The sequence below is a fragment of the Myotis lucifugus genome, unplaced genomic scaffold (genome assembly GCF_000147115.1).
Source record: "Myotis lucifugus unplaced genomic scaffold, Myoluc2.0 scaffold_2, whole genome shotgun sequence".
NCBI lineage: Eukaryota > Metazoa > Chordata > Mammalia > Chiroptera > Vespertilionidae > Myotis > Myotis lucifugus.
The window spans coordinates 7277168-7298025 of NW_005871050.1; the positions used below are offsets into that span (position 1 = coordinate 7277168).

At 38.3% G+C, this 20858-nt stretch overlaps 1 protein-coding gene across 2 annotated transcripts in view; it reads left to right on the top strand.

Moving 5' to 3' along the window:
* The first annotated feature begins 7915 nt into the window (after positions 1-7915).
* The window catches only part of FRMD7 (FERM domain containing 7), a 62455-nt gene continuing 49512 nt past the window's right edge, over positions 7916-20858 (top strand). The window contains exon 1 of one of the 2 annotated variants that reach the window (XM_006082088.3): positions 7916-8176. In XM_006082088.3, the coding sequence (XP_006082150.1) occupies positions 8120-8176 (57 nt within the window). In that variant the 5' untranslated portion in view covers positions 7916-8119. The remainder of the gene's footprint in view (positions 8177-20858) is intronic. The other variant, XM_006082089.3, reaches the window with a different exon arrangement.

The window sequence follows — 20858 nt, forward strand, 5'->3', positions numbered from 1 at the left end:
GAGTAAGTTAGGGTCGATCAGGCCAGCAAGGGGGCAAGGTAGGGGCGATCAGGCTGGCAGGGGGGCAAAGTAGGGGTAATCAGGCTGGCAGGCAGAGGCAGTTAGGGGTGATCAGGCAGGCAGGCAGAGGGGTTAGGGGTGATCAGGCAGGCGGGCGGGTGAGCGGTTAGGAGCCGGCAGTCCTGAATTGCGAGAGGAATGTCCGACTGCCGGCAGTCAGACATCCCCCGAGGGGTCCCAGATTGGAGAGGGTGCAGGCCGGGCTGAGGGACCCCCCCCCCCCCCCCGCACAAATTTTGTGCACCGGGCCTCTAGTATCTCAATAAAGCTGGGTAAAAAAAACAAGGGACCCCTGAAAAAAAAACAACAGTTTTTAACTCTAAAGAAATAAAGCACTAATGATAAAATGCCAAGAACCAGAGCCATAATTTTGGTTAGAATTCTTAAATTCTATCCTTCAAGTCATGCCATAGATAGATACTTTTTGCATCTTGGGAAAAAAACAATTGTGTGGTGCTTTTTATTTTTGGTTCAGGTTTATTCTATTTATTTTTAAATGATAATGGTAAAACTATGTAGTATATACTCTTCTATTTCTATCCTAGCTCACAAATCCTGGAATCCAGCTGGCAAGCTCTCCCTCTCCAACTCCCAATGTGTGGAGGGACTATACTGGCCAGGCTAATTTTTCCAAGGGTGACCTCAAATTTGGATTTTTTTACTTTAAAGTAGAAAGTGAAATTTTCCTTTAGGACAGTTTCCTGTTTTGGATCATAGTCTATTAGTAACATTTTGCCAGTAATAGCTGAAGGAATAAAGCCTAGGTGGAAAAAGAGAGGAAAAGAGAGACCTCATTCTTTATTTACCATTTTAAACTTCAGCAAAAAGTAATTTATTAATATTTCTCTCCTTAATATTCATCTATTGAATAAACACTTATTGAGTGTCTACTGTGTACCAGGCACTGAAATATATGATTTCACATGTCAATTTAAAAATATTGATTGATCATGGTGTATGATCTTTCTGATGTACTGCTGGATCCGATTTGCTAGATTTTTGTTGAGGATTTTGGCATCTATGTTCATGAGGGATATTGGCCTGTAATTCTCTTTCATTGGGTTGTCTTTATCTGGTTTTGGTATTAGGGTGATGCTGGCTTCATAGAATGAGCTTGGAAGTGTTCCTTCCTCTTGAATTTTTTGGAATAGTCTGAGGAGGATAGGTTTTAGTTCTTCCTTGAATGTTTGGTAAAACTCCCCTGTGAAGCCATCTGGCCCCGAGCTTTCGTTTGCTGGGAGCTTTTTGATGACTGCTTCAAATTTTTTCCATAGTTATTGGCCTATTGAGATTTTTAGAATCTTCCTGATTGAGTTTTGGAAAATTGTATTTTTCTAGGAATATGTCCATTTCCTCCAGGTTGTCTAGTTTGTTAGAATAGAGTTGTCCATAGTATTTTTTTAACAATCCTTTGTATTTCTGTGGGGTCTGTTGTCATTTCATTTCTATCATTTCTGATTTTGTTTATTTGGGTCCTCTCTCTTTGCTTCTTGGTGAGCGTGGCTAGAGGTTCATCAATCCTGTTTATCCTTTCAAAGAACCAGCTCTTGGTTTCATTGATTTTATGTATTTTTTTTGGTCTCTATGTCATTCATTTCTGCTCTGATCTTTATTATATCCTTCCTTCTGATCACTCTGGGCTCTTTTCTTGTTGCTCTCTTTCTAATTCTTTGAGTTGTAGAGTTAGGTGATGTATTACCATTTTTTCTTGTTTCTTGAGGTAGGCTTGTAGAGCTATAAACTTCCCTCTCAGGACTACTTTTATTGTGTCCCATAGATTTTAGATTGTTGTGTTTTTATTGTCATTAGTTTCCAGGATGTTTTTAATTTCTTCTTCGATCTCTTTGGTAACCCAATCATTGTTCAATAGCATGCTAAAGAGAAAAATAAACAAATGGGACTACATCAAAATAAAAAGTTTTTGCACTGCAAAAGAAACCATCAACAAGACAACAAGAAAGCCCACTGCATGGGAGAATATATTTGCCAATGTTATCATCCATAAGGGTTTAATCTCCAACATTTACAGGGAACTCATACAACTTAACAAAAGTAAGATAAACAACACAATAAAAAATGGGCAATGGACCTAAATAGATACTTTTCAAAAGAAGACAGAAGAAAGGCCAAAAGACATATGAAAACAAGCTCAAAGTCACTAATCATCTGAGAGATGCAAATCAAAATGACAATGCAGTACCATTGCACACCTGTCAGAATGGCTATCATCAATAAATCAACAAATGACAAATGCTGGAGAGGATGTGGAGAAAAAGGAACCCTCCTGCACTGCTGGTGGGAATGCAGACTGGTGCAGCCACTGTGGAGGACAGTATGGAGTTTCCTCAAAAAACTAAAAATGGAACTCCCATTTGACCCAGTGATCCCACTTCTAGGAATATATCCCAAGAAACTAGAAACACCAATCAGAAAGGATATATGCACCCCCATGTTCACAGTAGCACAATTTACTATAGCTAAGATTTGGAAACAGCTTAAGTGCCCATCAGTAGATGAGCTGATTAAAAAAACTGTGGTACATCTACACAATGGAATACTATAATTCGGTAAAAAAGAAGTTCTTACCATTTGCAACAGCATGGATGGAACTGGAGAGCATTATGCTCAGTGAAATAAGCCAGTAAGAGGAAGATAAATATCACATGAGCTCACTCATTTATGGAATATAATGAACAACATAAACTGATGAACAAAAACAGATCCAGAGACAGAAACATTGATCAGACCGTCAAACCTCAGAGGGAAGGTAGGGGAGGGTGGGGGTAAGGGGGAGAGATCAACCAAAGGACTTATGTGCATGCATATAGGCCTAACCAATGGACACAGACAACAGGGGGGTGAGGACATGAGTGGGGGGGATGGGGAGTAGTGGGGGGGGTAAGGACACATATGTAATAACTTAATCAATAAAGAAATTTTAAGAAAAAGAAAGAACATGTACAGGTAAAAAAATATTGATTGATTTGAGAGAGAGGAAGAGAGAGAGAGAAACATTGATTTGTTGTTCCACTTATTTATGTATTCATTGGTTGCTTCTTGTATATGCCCTGACTGGAGATTAAACCCGCATCCTTGGTGTATCAGGATGACACTCTAACCAAATGCCACATGGCCACATGTCCAAATTTTTTATTTCTCACACAACTCTATGAATTAGAATTGTCACTTAAGTTAGAAAACTGAGGCACAGTGACCTTCCTCAGATCACATTGATGGTAAGTTTTAAAATAGATTTTTTGATCATCAGAGCTACTGTTTCTTCCACCATCCTCACAGCTGCCCCTCCATTTGGAGTTGTTGTGGAGGCTGTGCTGTGAACTATCAAAATATTAGCAAAGGTATGCACTCTTGTCCATCACATAACAGCATTTTATTGGTCTAATTTTGCCAGCCTATTTACCTAATGTCATAGAATATGTTGGTTCAGTATAGACAAAGAGTGGTGTTTTTAGGCTTCTTGCCTAATCAGGTTTCATGTACTTTTAAAAATTCCTCCTTCAAAAACCAGTGTTGTACTTAATGGGAAAACACTGGAAGCATTCCTGCTAAAGTCAGGAGAAAGTAAAGGATGCCCACTACTGCTACTATTATTTAACTTATTTTATGGGTCAATGATTTTAAAATTTTTATTTTTACAAATATCTTCAGGTGAGTGTCATGATCAAGAAAATTTGGGAAATACTAATTTGAAACATGCTTTTCAAATCTACTTGCAGATTTTAAGTCTTGAACTATTGATCCCAGAATTACCCACTGAAAACTCTTTACCAGTCCAGTTTTGAGAAAGTAAAGTAAGTTTTCTGAACATTTAGTTTGATACAATTTCCTCTTTGGAAGCATCACAAATACTTTATACTGGTTCTTTCCTAGAAGACACTGTTTCTTGTTTCCATTTCTGGCCCAGCATTTCTATTACGTTTTCCTTGGAGGGTCCATCTTCCTTGAGTTGAGGCATAGCAAACTAAGTAAATCATTAAAAAAATTGGTTTCTTATTAAAAGATGGTTCCATTAAAATACCTTTGTTCTTGAAACTCTTCAGATGGCAGGGTGTTTTTCACCTTAAATCTCATATTGATGACTCTGGGTATGCCAGCCTAGATATGATTTTCTTTAATGGGTCCAACTCCTTTTAGTGTTTTGGAGATATCTCATTCTCCAAAGTCATTATTTAGAAATGTAGCTGATGATAAAGGATATGGAAAAAATCACAGAGGATGTTTCACCTCCTGTCTGAGTTCCGCATTGCCTTAAACCAGAGCTTCAGGTTGTAAGGGTCAGGGATCTTCTTTTGGGCATAAAGTACTTAGCCAGAGCCCTGACCGGTTTGGCTCAGTGGATAGAGCATCAACCTGCGGACTGAAGGGTCCCAGGTTCGATTCCGGTCAAGGGCATGTACCTTGGTTGCAGGCACATCCCCAGTAGGGGGTGTGCAGGAGGCAGCTGATTGATGTTTCTAACTCTCTCTTCCTTCCTCTCTGTAAAAAATCAATAAAATATATTTTAAAAAAAAGAAAGTACTTAGCCAGAGTCCAGGGGAGCCCTTCAGCCCTTCTTCTTGTACTGTCCTACATGTCTCTGGCAGTCATGTCCAGGCACAGGTCATAGCTGGCTATGTAGTCCATGGACAGAGCCTCCGGGACAGTGCAGCCATTCTTGCCCATCACTGTACTGTTTTAGCTCTTGTTGCCAGTTTTGATTATAGGGCAGGCATGAGGATAGCCAACACTTGGGGCGTAGGTGGTGGATGGCTTCAGGAAGAGGACAGTCCTGATTGGCACTGTGCTCTATACCTCTTTGGGGTGGACTGTGTAGATTCTTCCCACACTCATAATATTCTTCCCACAATATTCTTTCAGAACTGGGACAGCTCTTTGGAGGTTGCTATAGATCTTACTCTAACGTTTCATTTAAGTTATTAGCTAAGCCAATTAAGCATAAGAAAGAATTTAGCATTATAAAACTTGGGAAAAAAGAGATAAAACCATTTTTATTCACAAATAATATAATTGTTTTATACCTGGAAACCAAGAATCAAATGAAGAAATACAACAAACATTTAAGAAATTTCAGTTAGTTATCAAGATAAATAAATTCAGTAAAGTAGCATAATACAAAGCAAATATCCACAAATCAATTATATTTTTGGAAATATTTTTTAATTGAGTTTACAGAGAAAGGAAGGGAGAGAGAAATAAAAAAATCAATGAGAGGGGAATCCTCAATCAGCTGCCTCCTGCATGGGGATTGAGCCCCAACCCAGACATATGCCCTGACTGGGAATCAAACCAGCAACCTCTTAGTGCATGGGTCAATGCTCAACCCCTGAGCCACACCAGCCGTGTAATCAGATGTATTTTTATACACCAATAATGACTTTCAGAAAGGGAAATTAAGAAAAAAATCTTATTTACAATGGCATCAAAAAAGTACCTATGAATAAATTGAACCAAGGATGCAAAATATCTGTACTTGAAAATTATAAAGTACTGAAGAAAGAAATTGAAGAAGATGCAAATAAATGTAAGTATATACCATGCTCATGGATAGGAAGAATTAAAATTGTTAAAAGTTCATACTGCCCAAAGCAATCTATAGATTAAATGCTATTCCTATGAAAATACCAATGGTGTATTTTACAGAACTAAAACAAATAATCCAAAAATTTATATGAAACCACAAAATAAAAACCACCCTAATAACCACAGCAATCTTAAGAAAGAAGAACAAAATTGGAGGTATCATGCTACCTGATATCAAACTATACTATAAGGCCATAGTAATCAAAATAGCATAAAAACAGATATATAGATCAATGGAACTGTATAAAAAGCCCAGAAATAAACCCATTTCTATTGGCCAATTAATTTTGACAAATGGGGCAGGATTATACAATGGGGTAATGACAATCTATTCAATAAATGGTGTTAGTAAAATTGGACAGATACTTGCAAAAAATTAGACTAAATTCTTACACCATATATAAGAATAAACTCAAACGAATTGAAGACTTAAATATAAGACTTGATACCATAAAAATCCTAGAAGAAAACATAAGCAATAAAATCTTGGATATTTCTCTTAGTAATATTTTTTCTAATATATTTCCTGGGGCAAGGGAAACAAAATAAAAAATAAACAAATGGGACTACTTAAAACTAAAAAGTTTCTGCACAGCAAAGGAAATCATCAAAAAAATGAAAAGACAACCCACTGAATGGAAGAACATATTCATCAATGATACATATAAGGGGTTAATATCCAAAATTTATAAAAATAACTTATACAACTCAACACTAAAACAAACAATACAGTCTAAAAATGGGCAAAGGACCTAATTAGACACTTATCCAAAGAGGATGTACAGATGTCCTATAGACATATGAAAAGATTTTCAACCTAGGTATGTGCCCTGACCATGTATCAACCCCAAATTTTAGTGTAGGAGACAACTGAGCCACATTGGCTAAAGGTACCCTGAGATTATTTTCCTCACTTATCAATTGGCAAAAATCCAAAAATTTGATAACACACTCTGTTGATGAACCTAGAGAAAATAGGCACTCTCATACATTGTTGATGGACCTGCATATTGATACAACCCTTGTTATTAGTTTGATAGGTTAGCCATAATAAAGTACCACAGATTGGGTAGCTTAAACAACAGAAATTTATTTTCTCACCATTATAGAGACTAGAAGTCTCAGATCAAGAAGCCAGTGGGATTGGTTTCTGCTGAGGCCTCTCTTCTTGACTTGTCAGTGGCCATCTTCTCTTCCCTGTATCTTCAAGTGGTCTTCCCTCTATGCATGTCTGTGTTCTAATCTCCTGTACTTATAAGGAAACCAGTTTGATTGGATTAGAGCCTATCCTAATTACTTAATTTCAACTAAATTACCTCTTTATAGACCATATCTCTAAATACAGTCACATTCTGAGTATCTAGGGGTTAGCACTTCAACACATGAGTTTTTGGGGACAAAATTCAACCCATAATAGCCATTATGGAGTGAAATTTAGAAAGAGCTATCAAAATTGCCAATATATACCCTTGATCAGATTTTGCTTCTGGAAATCTATCCTGCAGCTATACTTGTACTAATATAAAATGACATATAGCCAAGGATATTTATTTCAACCTTGTTTATAATAGCAAAAGTTTGGAAACAACCCATGGCCACCAATAGGGGACTATTTGAGTAAACTATGTATCACTAACACAGTGCAAAATTATGCAGTTGTAAAAAGAAATAAGCTCTCCATGCATAGCCAAAGAGAGATCACAATGACATGTGAAGTAAGAAAAGGCACAAAACAGTGTAATAGCATGCTACTTACATCTGAGAAATATATTCACATTTGCTTGTACAGTACCAGCATAAAGAAACACTGAAGGCTAAATAACGACAAAAAAGTGATAAAATTGATTTGATGAGGTACAATGGGGGGCAGAAGTGGAAATGAGGCTTTTCTATATATTCCTTTTTATAATGTTTTCATTCTAAATTATGTAAATTCAAAAACAAGTACAACTATTATATATAAAGCTTCCTAGTTCAGCCATGAAATTTCTAGTACAATATGAGACTAACTCTGGTCCTTTTACTTTTGAGAATGACTTCTCCCTTTATTGAAGCTTTACCTAGGGTTTTGAAATTTTGCTCTTGTGAAATAAAGGAAACCCCCAGGGGTTGCAAATGCTTTATCTCTTTCATTTTTTTTTATTTTTCTTTGAAAAAAGGGAACTGAGTTTAAGAGGACTAGAGAGAGTCCAGTTGGATTTGTCGTTGACCAAATAGATTACCCAGATGCTATTAATCACCAGCACTCTGCAGCACAAATGCCCTTGGGTGTGCATCACTTCAAGCAAACAGAAGTGTACCCTGCTGACGATGGGGTGCCTGAGTAGGGGTGTGGGTGGGGTTGGGGAACCCGAGCACACTGCACCCAGCTGAGAGTGAGATTCCTTGAGAAAGCCCCTTCCTGTCACAGCACCCACAGCACTCTGAGCCTGCTTGCAGCCCAACAGCCTCTCCGAGAATGCTACATTTAAAAGTGCAATTTTTGGATGATTCCCAGAAGATTTTTGTGGTTGATGTAAGTGGAAATTACATTGCTATTATTCCTTTATTATTCATTCAATAATGGTCATTTGTGGACAGCCCATTTGCCAGCAATGTTATGTCTTCGTTAGGACTGAATGACGGAGGTCTGTGGTTTTTAGCTTTGGAAAAAGAAATCTGTATTTAATATTACAATGTAGCTCATGTTTTCCCATTAACTTTTCTTCTAGAACAGGTTCTCTTTTCTCAGGGGATGACAAAAGCAAGTTTTAAAGATATGCTAAATAGTTGTAAAAAGACAAAGAAGCAATAACTTAGTAGTCCTGTCCAAAGAGCTGGTATTGCTCATTGAAATAATTTGCCTATGAGTCTCACCCCATGAACATTTATGGGGAGAAAACTGTGGTTCTGAGGGAAAGGAGAAGGGGAAAGCTACCCTCCTTTTTTGAAGAAAATCTATGGGCTTTGGGGTCAGGGTAGAAGTATGCAGTTGTAATGAGACCTTGGGAAGTAATGACAAGTATGAAAGAGAAAAATAAGATAAGAGACTACTTAGTTTGATTTAGTGCTTGTAGTTCAGGGTTCTTAATATCATTCCTAGCTGCGAGATGATTGCATACAATTATACCTCATCTCTTCAAGAAAGAACAAATGTATTAAACGTATCATTTGGGACTCATCTTTCAATATAGTATGATATGTACATTTTGATGTCGGGTTTTATGTATGAGCATTTTGAAATCTATAATTTTATTGGAAGAAGAATGCAATTTGCTCTGATATTTACATTAGCTACTAACAAAGAACAAAGAGCTCATTTTCTTTTAAATTCATACAAAATGCTGGTTGTTTTCTTTTATACATAAACTAACAACTGCTGTTGGGTGTGCGGGTAACCCCTTTTTCAAATGAGTGTTTCATTTTGATTTGAATAATGTGCTTTGCGGGTGATGACTTCATGGCTTCAGATGCTGTTTTGCTGTCTCTTCCTTTCATTTTTATTTGCAAAAGGCAGTTTAGTTCCACAAACCTGAATGATTTGTTTTTGTAGCAAATAGCTTCCATTAGAGGTATGAAGCATTTCCCATTTTTTTTTCTTGGAACTATATTTAAGGAGTGGAAAATGTCTTTTGAGTAGTTTATCCATTTGCAGGCTGGTGGTATATATTCATAGTGCTCCAGTACCTGAGTTAGTGAGCTGGGTATTCAAAAGACATTGCTTTAGGCTACACTTTTAATAGACATTTCAAGCAACTCAAAAAGGAATCTTTGACAAAAAGTGACAGAAGGGCTTTCTGAATGTGGAGTTCAAATTCAGATCCAATTAAATGTGGGAGGGGGTGAGTATAGTACCATAGCTTCACAAAATTTTCCTTCTGAGGAGCTGATTCCAGCAACTTGAATCCAGTATGATTTGGCTTCAAGTCAGATTGTTTCTTTCCAGCTGCAGCACATTGTGTTCCTTGGGAAGATAATGGGAGAGATTACCCAGCAATTCGGGTGTCACAGCATCTGATTCCTTTTGCTCTATAGAAGGCTACTTCTGTAAGTAGCAATCATGGTGTTACTGAGAGTGGCAATAGCATTAACTGTAGTCCCATGAGAAGCTTTCTCCTGAGAGGAAAGGAACCTTAAGTTAGCAGCCAATTATACAGCAGTATCTTCTCTTCTTTTTTTTAAAGATACTTTTATTGATTTTTTACAGAGAAGAGGGGAGAGGGATAGAGACTTAGAAACATCAATGAGAAAGAAACATCGATCAGCTGCCTCCTGCACACCCCCTACTGGGGATGTGCCCGCAACCAAGGTACATGCCCTTGACCGGAATTGAACCTGGGACCTTTCAGTCTGTAGGCCGACGCTCTATCCACTGAGCCAAGCCGGTTAGGGCAGTATCTTATCTTCTTAACAATAGACTGATGATGATGATGTCAGCAGTATTAGTGAGTAACAAATGAATAACACTTTAACATTTACAAAGTAATCTCAGATCCATTAGTTCGTTTGATCCTTCATTCTACCCTGTGAGTGAAGGTAGGAAAAAATTAATCTTTTCCCATTTTGCAAATAAAGAGATAGGTACTCAGGGAGCTTAAGTGGCTGTGTAGGATTACACAGCGTATAAATGCAAAGCAATCCAGAACTCACCCCACTATTCAATACACAGTTGTATCCAGAAGACTCATCTGTCAATAGCCTTTTAGTCCTATAATGTTGCTCATGCACATTATTTATTTTCTGTTGCTCTCAAAAGGCAAATAATTTGGCATACAGTGAGACTTTGGTGACTGGTGTGTTCTGAGGAGCTATGTGAGAAAGTGGTTCTTAAAGAGGTTAGGGAGAACATGGCATGAATCTTTTCACTGATTCAAAAGCTTAAAAAACAACCTAAACATTTCCTCTTTTATTAGTACTCATCTCTTAACCAGGATGAAGAAATGCTTGGAACCATAATGGAGAGAATCATTAGCAGCTAAGGAAAGTCACATGGAGGGGCTTTTTATACCAAAATTGACTGATATCTCAAGAGGCAAGGATCAGTCTCAGGGAGAATTATTCTTCAAGATAAGATTTAAAAAACACAATTGGCTGCATAGGGAGAAATAATGGTGTCTTGGGCATTGGTGTTGATTTTACAGAAAGTACTGTAGTAGAAATATGAAAAGAACACATGATCAGATAGAATAATGTCTCTTGGGTAAGGCTAATTGGCATCCAGAATGCTTTATTCTACCCCCACTAGCAATTTCTTGGTGAATTTGATGGTGTCCAAGATCTGGCTCGGGCCTACAGAATCAGAAGCCTGATTTGTCAGCACTCCACAAGAACTGAAGTCTGAGACTGTTATTTAAAATCAGGGTGTCAGTGTCACCACTTACAGTGGGAATGGGGACACTAAGGTCCTCTCATCAGTTACATCAAATACCAAGTGTCAGAGAAGTCAGATTTAAAGGAATTAAACATCTGATTCTAATATTTGATGGCCTAATAATCATCCATCTCCACAAAGGCCCTATCATTCAGACCTTTTAGTCATTCATTCATTTCATTATTTTGTTAACAAATTATTATCGAGATCATAATATGTTCCAGGCCCTGTTTTGGGCACATTATACTCTACCATATAAGTAGGTAAAGTTCTAGAGCAAGGGCACACTCTCGACTGGCAGTGCTGGCTTTTTGCTACCAACTATGGCTTCAGTGATTCATTTTCTCCTCATTGCATGATTGAAAACCTCCCTTTGTTATTGACCTATTTTAACTTGTTAATGCCTTAAATTAGATTACTTGGAAGAGTGGTTGGCCACAGACACATTCTGATTTTTTGAAGTTTCTTTGAGTATCTATGTACAGAGGCACTGTGTGCTAATTTTACGGATGAACTCTGAGAATATTTTTCAACCTTTTCTTTTCTGATTTTCCAAAAATATTTGGGAAATGCAGGGTAGATATGGAACTTCAAAATTGCTGAAATGTGCCTACTAGACTGTAATCCAATGAAAAAATGTATTTAGTAAAAACCTCATTTTATTTTTCAAGCTCTCATATTGAAGAAACTTGATTTTTGTTAAATATCAACACCATATCTAGTATGGCATTAATCATGGACTTCATATACTTAGATAATCAAGGTGGGCTCTCTAGAATGATGATGGGAGTGGGTAAGCAGAAGGAGAAATGGAATAAGGTAATGCTTTAAATAATAATTGCAGATTTTAGCCCTGGCTGGTGTGGCTCAGTTGCTTGGGCATAGTCCCATGCACTGAGAGGTCGCCAGTTCATTTTCTTGTTAGGGTACATCCCCAGGCTGTGGCTTGATCCCCAGTATGGGTCATGCAGGAGGTGTGATGATTCTTGATGTTTCTCTCTCATCAATATTTCTCTCCCTAAAAAAATCAATAAAATAAATTTTAAAAATAATTGCAGATTTAAATGTAAATTCAGTTTTGTCTCTTTATTATGGAGATTGGAATTTTCTTGACTAAAAGAAACGGAGGAAAGATCAAATCTAAGGCATTCTCAGCTCTTAGAAATAGTAGAGGTCAGGTTTCTAGCTTGACTATGATTCTTCCTAATCTGCACACATACCAGTAACAGTAATGAATGTCCTTGATGGATGACCTTTTTTTTCTAAAGCCTGGACTGTTTGCTTATCTCGAGTATATACGGAGAGTTTTCAAAACCAATAATCCCATCAATATATTTGACACAGTTATGTCTGCTATTCCCGCTGCCTGTGGCAGTGCTGTATTTGGAGAAGCATAGTGGAGGTGAAGAACAGCTTTGTTTGTGAATTTTCCCCAAACGTAATTCACTTTGATGGTTTATGGAGCCTAAAGTCAAAATAAGAGGTTCGAAACATCTCAAATCTTACCTTTACCTGATTGCTAAGTGATTGTATTGTTAATCACAGCAGGTACCTGGTGGCTTACTCAGGGAGAATATAGTGGGTCAGCTTACCTCATTTCTTTAAGAGCAAGCCCATCATAAAGGCCACCAGGCAACATTTTCTGAAAGAGGCAGAGGGCAGGCAATACCAGGACTGAGAACTATTCAAGATAAATAACAAAGCAAAGAATGCCTAGTGATTATTTTTAATTGGTAGTGTGGTATTTACCCTCGGATGATAAGGGATCTTTTGTAATTTTGTCAGTGATGAAAAGATGCCTCTCCCCTTCATAAGGAAAAGCTGTCCCAACTCCAATGAGATGGAATATTTTTGTGTAGTGGAATGTTCCTGGACTTGGGGCTACAAATACTGAGCCATTTTAGTGTTGTAACCTGAGCCAGTCACTTACTCTCTTAGCTCCCTGAGTTGTTGTGAGGGGAAATATAAATGATATAATGTATATTTAGAGTCTGATAATGTAGGATAAATTTGACTGTACCACTTACAAGCTGTGTGGCCTTGGGCAAGTCACTTAGCATATCTGAGACTTAGTTTTGTCAACTCTAAAAACTTGGACCTTATGGGTGGTGGGCACACTGTGCAATATACAGATCTTGTAACATAGAAATCCACACCTGAACTTTATCTGATCATGTTGACCAATGTTACCCCAATAAATTTAAATAAACAAACAAACAAACAAACAAATAAATAAATACAAACTTGGACTTGAAGTGTCAGGAAAAATTTTCCAAATAATAAACAATTTAAGTTCCTGAGTGGGAGCTAAGGAGATAAAGAGTGAGAACTAGAGAGTGTTGAGGGATTTATGGTGGTCTACACAAAGGAAAAATTAAAGGCCAATATGAAAAAGAGAACATGTCCTTTCAAGGAAAAAAAAGGTCAATCTGAGTGAATAGTGGAGTGTTGAAAAGAAGATGGAGAGTAGCTGTAAATTAAGACGAAGTACAGATATGGGAAAATTGGACAGATACATGAAAAAAAATGAAATGACCACCAACTTATACCATACACAAGAATAAACTTAAAATGGATAAAAGACTTAAATGTAAGTTGTGAAACCAGAAAAATTCTTAAAGTAAACATAGGCAGCAAAATCTCAGACATCTCTCATAGCAATATGTTTGTGGATACATCTCCTAGGCCAAGGGAAACTAAGGAGAAAATAAACAAATGGGACTACATCAAAATAAAAAGCTTCTACACAGCAAAAGAAAGCATCAACAAAATGAAAAGGAAGCTCACTATAGGGGGGAACATATTTGGCAATGATACATCTGATAAAAGGTTAATATCCGAAATATATAAGGAACTCATACAACTTAACAAAGGGAAGACAAACAATTCAATTAAAAAATGGGCAAAGGACCTAAATAGACAGTTCTCCAAAGTGGACAGACAGAAGGCCAAGAGACATATGAAAAAATGCTCAAAGTCACTGATCATCAGAGAGATGCAAATTAAAATGACAGTATGAGGTATCACTTCACATCTGTCAGAATTTCTACCATCAACAAATCAATAAATGACAAGTGGTGATGAGGAGGTGGAGAAAAGGGACCCCTAGTACACTGCTGGTGGGAATGCAGACTGGTGCAGTCATTATGGAAAACAGTATGGAGTTTCCTCAAAAAATTAAATATGGAACTTCCATTTGACCCAGTGATCCTATTTCTAGGAATATATCCTAAGAGACCCAAAACATCGATCAGAAAGAATATATACACCCCTATGTTCATAGCAGTGCAATTTATAATAGCTAAGATCTGGAAACAGCCCAAGTGCCCATCAGTAGATGAGTGGATAAGAAAGCTGTGGTACATTTACACCATGGAATACTATGCAATAGTAAAAAAGAAGGATCTCTTACCCTTTGAGACAGCATGGAAGGACCTGAAGAGTATGATGCTAAGTGAAATAAGCCCAGAGAAAGACAAGTATCACATGATCTCACTCATATGTGGAATCTAATGAACAAAATAGATCCAGAGACATAGAAGCATGGAACAGACTGTCGAATCTCAGAGGGAAGAAAGGGATGGGTGGATGGGTGGGTGTGAAGAGATCAACTAAAGAAGTTGTATGCATATATGCATAACCCATAGACACAGAAAATAGGGTGGTAAAGGCCTGGGGTGGGGAGCGCGGGTGGGCTAGAAGGGGTCAATGGGGGAAAGGGGACATATGTAATACTTTCAACAATAAAGATTTTTTTAAAGATGAAGCACAGCTAGCCATGTGGTTTATATTCTGAAAGTGATAGAGAATCACTTCAGAATTTAAGAAGCTAAAATTGTGGATATTAGCATGTGCTTACTAATTAATTTATGCATTCATTTGCTTAGCCAATATTTAATAAAATGTGTTCTAAGTGTTGGAGATGCCAGGTAGAAACTGAATAATAGCCTCAAGTTCAGAGGCTCCAATTTTAGATAATCAACCTATGTCCTAAAAAGGATATAGGAAAAAATGCTCAAACATCAATATTCCAATCTGAAAGTGAATGGTGGAGACAGACAGGCTTTATGCAACAGATGATAATAAAAAGTAGAATTTCTAGATGCATTTGATCCTGGTCTACATATGGAAGATGAATGAGAGGAATCTAGATGACCTTCAGATTTCTGGCTTAGGTGACTGGATGGTGGCCCCCTTTCACCAAGACAGAGAACAGAATAAAAATAGTAAGTTTAAGATGGACAATATGAGTTTTGTATTGGACTTATAGATTATCAAAAAAGAAACATGTCTAGATTGGGCAGACCTGAGTTCTAGTCCAAGCTCTAACAATTTTAAGTTGTGAAACCTCAGGTGAGTCACTTCACCTCTCTGAGCCAGTGCCCTTATCACTAAAACTAGAGGCCTGGTGCATGAAGTTCAGACATCCCTCTCACAATCCGGGACTGCTGGCTCCTAACTGCTCACCTGTCTACTTGCTGGATAGCCCCTAACCACTTCTGCCTGCCAGCCGGATCGCCCCCTAACTGCTCCCCTGCAGGCTTGATTGATGCCTAACTGCTCGCTGCTGGCCCAACTGCCCCCAACAGCCCTACTCTGCCAGCCTGATCACCCCCAACTGCCATCCCCTGCTGGCCCAATGGTCCTCAACTGCCCTCTCCTGCCAGCCTGATCACCCCAACTGCCCCTCCTGCTGGCCTGCTGGCCCCCAACTGCCCTCCCTGGTCACCCTCAACTACCCTTCCTTGCTGGCCTGTTCACCCCCAACTGCCCTCTCCTGCAGGCCTGGTTGCCCCCAACTGCCCTCCCCTGCAGGCCTGGTCACCTCAACTACCCTCCCTTGCTGGCCTGGTCACCCCCAACTGCCCTCCCTCCTGGCCTGATCTTGTCCCCAACTGCCCCCCCCCCCCCCAGCCTGAACACCCATAACTGCCCCCCCCCCAACTTGTGACCCCCCCAAGAGATGCCCCCTAGGCTTTTATTATACAGGAAAAGGATAATCCAGGAGCTACCTCAGAAGGACATTGTGAATATAAATGAAATTCCAAAGAAAAAATTGCTAATGCAAACTAAGTTCTCAAACCATGTTTATTCCTCCCTTCCAAATTAATAAACCATGTTATATCTTTCTGTTTAGCAAATCAATATAGATGAACCTTTCACCCTCAGCTGGAAGTTTTTTTGTGATAGACTTAATTTTCCCACCCATCTCAAGGCAATGGAATTTTGTTTCCTCAGGTCTCCACTTCCTCTTGGGTTTCCCAAGGTTAATTTTTCTCCCTTTTGGAGGGGTTTCCCTTTGTTTTGTCAATAGTCCCGGGGGATTTGTTCTTTTCCTGGAGTCATTAATCTTGGGAGGGTTCAAAAAAGTGGTTTAGAGTTACCTAAAATAATGTTGGGCTTCCTTAAGGAAGAAAATGGAAATAGCCAAACCCTTTGAAATTTAACATCATTTAAAATTAATCTGTGGTTAGTTCCTTGATCCCTTTCACCTTTCCCACCCCCCCCCCCCCCCTACTTACCTGGGATATAAAGTACAGCATAGGGAATATAATCAATAATATTATAATAATTATGTATGATGTCAGATAGGTAGTAGCCTTGTCGGGTGATTAATTCATAAGGTATATAAATGTCTAATCATTATATTGTATACCTGAAACTAATATAATATTATATGTCAACTGTAATTATAAAATTAATTAAAAAAATTAAAAACAAAAAGCTTAAGAAAATTGCTCTGTGGTAACTACTCTTAGTAATGCTAACACAGTTCATAACAATGATAACAACAATACTACTGACTAATAATATCAATAGCCTATGTTCCAGATATATTTTGCATACACTATCTCATGTAATGTTCACACACAAAAAAATGATTGTCACTATCTAGGTTATTTATATAACCTCTCTGTGCCTTGGGTTTTGTCATCTGTAAAATGAGGATAATGTTAATGCCCACTACATAGAATCGTTACAAAGGTTGAATGAATTAATATATCTAAAACACTTAGAACAATAGCATAAAAATATTTTCTACATGAATACCCCATAAAATTTGGCTCCAGCTCTAACCGGTTTGGCTCAGTGGATAGAGCATTGGCCTGCGGACTGAAGGGTCCCAGGTTTGATTCCGGTCAAGGTCATACGGGCACATCCCCAGTGGGAGGGTGTGCAGGAGGTAGCTGATCGATGTTTCTCTCTCATCGATGTTTCTAACTCTCTATCCCTCTCCCTTCCTCTCTGTAAAAAAAAAATCAATAAAATATATTTTTAAAAAATTGGCTCCAAATTTAGATGGTAAATATGTCCTAATACTCTTGTCTACACAGCAATATACAAGTGAATAAGGCCAGGAATATTATTGCTATCTTTATTTTACAGGCATGTAAACTGAGGTACAGAGAGGTTGACTTATCCAAGGTAGCATTGCTATTTAAGTTAATGGGTGATCTGGGGTTCAAGCCCCATTTGAGCTTCAAAACCCTGGCTGGTTATTGGTTGGGTAATAGACTTATGACTCAGGTGGGATTGCTGTATGTGTTTGTTGTAAAGCTTCCTGGTTTTCCAGGACTTCTTGATGTATCTTCTAGTTGCAAGCAGCTGGTCCCATCCAAAGGTGCTCAATCAACTTTTGATGACAGGCTGACCAACAGACTGACCATAACAACTCATCACCACCCCCGTGCCTGTACAAGAAAAACTCAATTGATGAAGCTTCTAAACCATGTTAGGAAAATCATCCTGGAATCATAATGTCCCACCCTAGCCAATGTAGGCTATTTCTTTGCCAGGGATTTATTTGTCATTGCCAGGGATTTATTTGCCAGCTGCTATGATGAATGTCTTTGTTTAAACTACTGAGTTTGCTTTGCTCCTTGTAGCCTAAGGTTTGTTGATTCAGAGAATAAATTGAATTGAAAAAGAAAGTGCTTGTGCTTTATAGGCCCAAGGCCAGGCTGAGCAGTGGCCAAGTGTGGTTTAGGTGCCCTCTCTCCCACCCCTCTAGGTCCCCCGTATCCTCTGCTGTCACCTGGCTGCCAGGCTTCCCTCCTGATATTAGAGCTCAAAGGAAAGGCCTGGACTCAAGCTTTCCCACCCACACCCTTCCCTTGGCCCTTCCCATTCCCACAGCTGAAAGGAGGAGGGAACCTGAACCCAACATTTAAGGCACTGGGGTGGGGATTGGGAAACTGTCTTTGGAGTTGGGTGGTTGGTAGTTGGGTGTTTGTTCAAGAATCCACTGGTGGGAATCTCTATGAAGAGTTTCCGTTAGTTGGGGCCTTGACACTCCTTTTTTCATAACAGTGCAGAGCTCCATCTGCTGCCTGGACACTGGGAAGGACTAGCTGAAGCTAGAGCTCTCAACAGAAGTTCTGAGTGAAACTTGCTAAAGGTCAACATTCTTCTGAATTCTATAATAGTTTCTCTCTTTCCTTTACTAGTAAATGACATTTACCCTGTATTCGCATCATTGTTTGACCTGTTAGTTTTAATTGGTGCTTTAAGACACAAGGTTGTCAATTGCAACCGAGAGACTGAGAAATTCTTCAAATTGAATGAACTGAGTCCAATCCCTTGAGTTCAAAAGGGTATGGCCTGAAGGGAAGAACCACTTGGGAGGTGGCCAGAATGCCTCAGCAATTTCCTAAAAGAACCAGGAGCCTACCATTCCAGCAGCAGAGAGAGAGCAGTGCTGGCCTTTGTGATAGTAGGTGCCACTAAGCAGTTTTGTGCCAGACTCTCAGAACTGAAAAAACGTTTGGTTAGACCAGTTTTACTCTAAGAGATTCACCCTTAATAGACTGTTTGCACCACAGGAGGTAGTGGGGAACTGGCCAATGAGGTGCCGAGAAAGGCACCACTAGGGAGATCTGCTGAAGGCTGCAAAGCTCAGGAAAAAATGGAAAGTGACAGAGGGGCCACTTCCCTGGGGGTTTTAGAAGTCTCTATTGTATAGCTGGTCTGTTCACAACATGGCTGTTGTGCAAAACCTCCAACTGTTAACCCCAAAGAATCTTATTCCAGCCCTCTTTCCTATATTCCCTCTTCCTCTTTACCCACTTCCTCATTCCTTTCTGGGTCCAAGGTGTGAGGCTAGAGAGGGGTGGTCTGTCTGGGTGAGTTGACCTCAGGCCCTGGAAGCACTTAGGCATGGCACCTCACCACTAATAGCTGGTCTGTGCTGTCTTAAACAAAAGGTACTTTGTCCTCTGAGATTCCATCTACAGTGGTGGAATTTACTTTCAACAAACTTAAACAAAGACAAAGGTTCTACAGAATTTTATACTCAAAACATTTTAAGTGATTGCAAGAGATCTGTCACAAATTTACTATCACTTACCTTTTATGCTATGAGATATTTTCTGAACAAACATTGTTCTAGGAATTTCCACTTGCATTATTTCATATAATCATTAGTTGATAAGTTTTTCAAATAGGTATGATTATTCTGTTTCATTCATTCATCACTCATTTAACAAATTCCTATGATCCCTCACTGCTTCCATGCACAGTGGTAGCTACTGAGGATGCAGAGAAAAATAAGAAATAGTATCTGATCTCAAAGACCTCTTAGTCTAGTAGAATTAAAAACTGAAACAGGTATGTACACTAAAGTGTGATTTATACAAATGACAGTGACAAGGACAGTTTTTTAATAGAAAAACAAAGGAGGAGCACCAAACCTAGACTGAAGTGTGTGTGTGGAGGGAATGATCAGACAGGTTTTCTTGAGGGGGATAATGTCTAACCTGAATCCTAATGACCAATACTAATTACTTACATTTTAAAATATTTTTATTGATATTTAGAGAGAAAGAGGAAGGGAGAGGGAGAGAGAAACATTGATGTGAGATCGGAACATCAATTGGCTGCCTCCTGTTGGAAGTTAAAATTGAGGGGAGAGAATGCTATGAGAGTGGTGAGACAATGTGAGATGAACTAGAAGATACAAGCATGGGCCAAGTCATAAAAGGAATTTTTCATATGAAGAAATCAAGGTTCAGCAAGGTTAAATATGAACCCACACTCATACAACTGCCAGGAATTAAAAGTACATGTATTGACTCCAGAGCCCAAACTATTTCCTCAGACAGTCTACTACCTTTAAACTTCTGATACCCAGTAGGAAGTTTGGGTTCATAAAATCCTTTCACAGCTTCACCAAACAAGGGCAAGCACTGTCATGAATCTTGTCCAGAATTTGCATTTGTATTTCAGTATTTAAATAAAATTTTACACAAAAATATTTTAGTATTTAATTGAAAGTCTTAAACAAAAATAGGACAAACAACCAACTATGCAACCTAAATGAGATGGGGAATTCAATTTCTGGAAAAACATTGTTTAAGGAAATGATTAAGATTGTGTATAAAGATGGATATACATTTTGTGTGTTGTCTACCTTAGTGTTTTTTTGCAATAACTAAAAGGAGAATATAATTTACATATTTAACAATGTGGTCTCCTATACAGTAATTAATGGTTATATTAATAATACAATACTACGTTTTTTAAAAATTTGGTCACCAAAAAGTGTTGCATCACATGTATTATGAATTATCTGAAAAGCTTTATCCTAAGGTTCTAATACTGTCTTGTTTCTTGATGGATGGGATTACAAGCACTTTATTTCTTTCTGCTTGCTTTTCTGTTTCTTTTTTACCCTGATTTTTAAATGAACATATTTTGCTTTCTGAATGAGGAAAAAAAACCCTCAAAAACAAAACAATGAAAAAAAACCTTCATTTAAAAAATGGTTGCTATATAATTTTTATTTTCTACATAAGCAATCAAAATAGGGAACTCCTCATAAAATGGCAGAGCCAGACATTTCAATCTG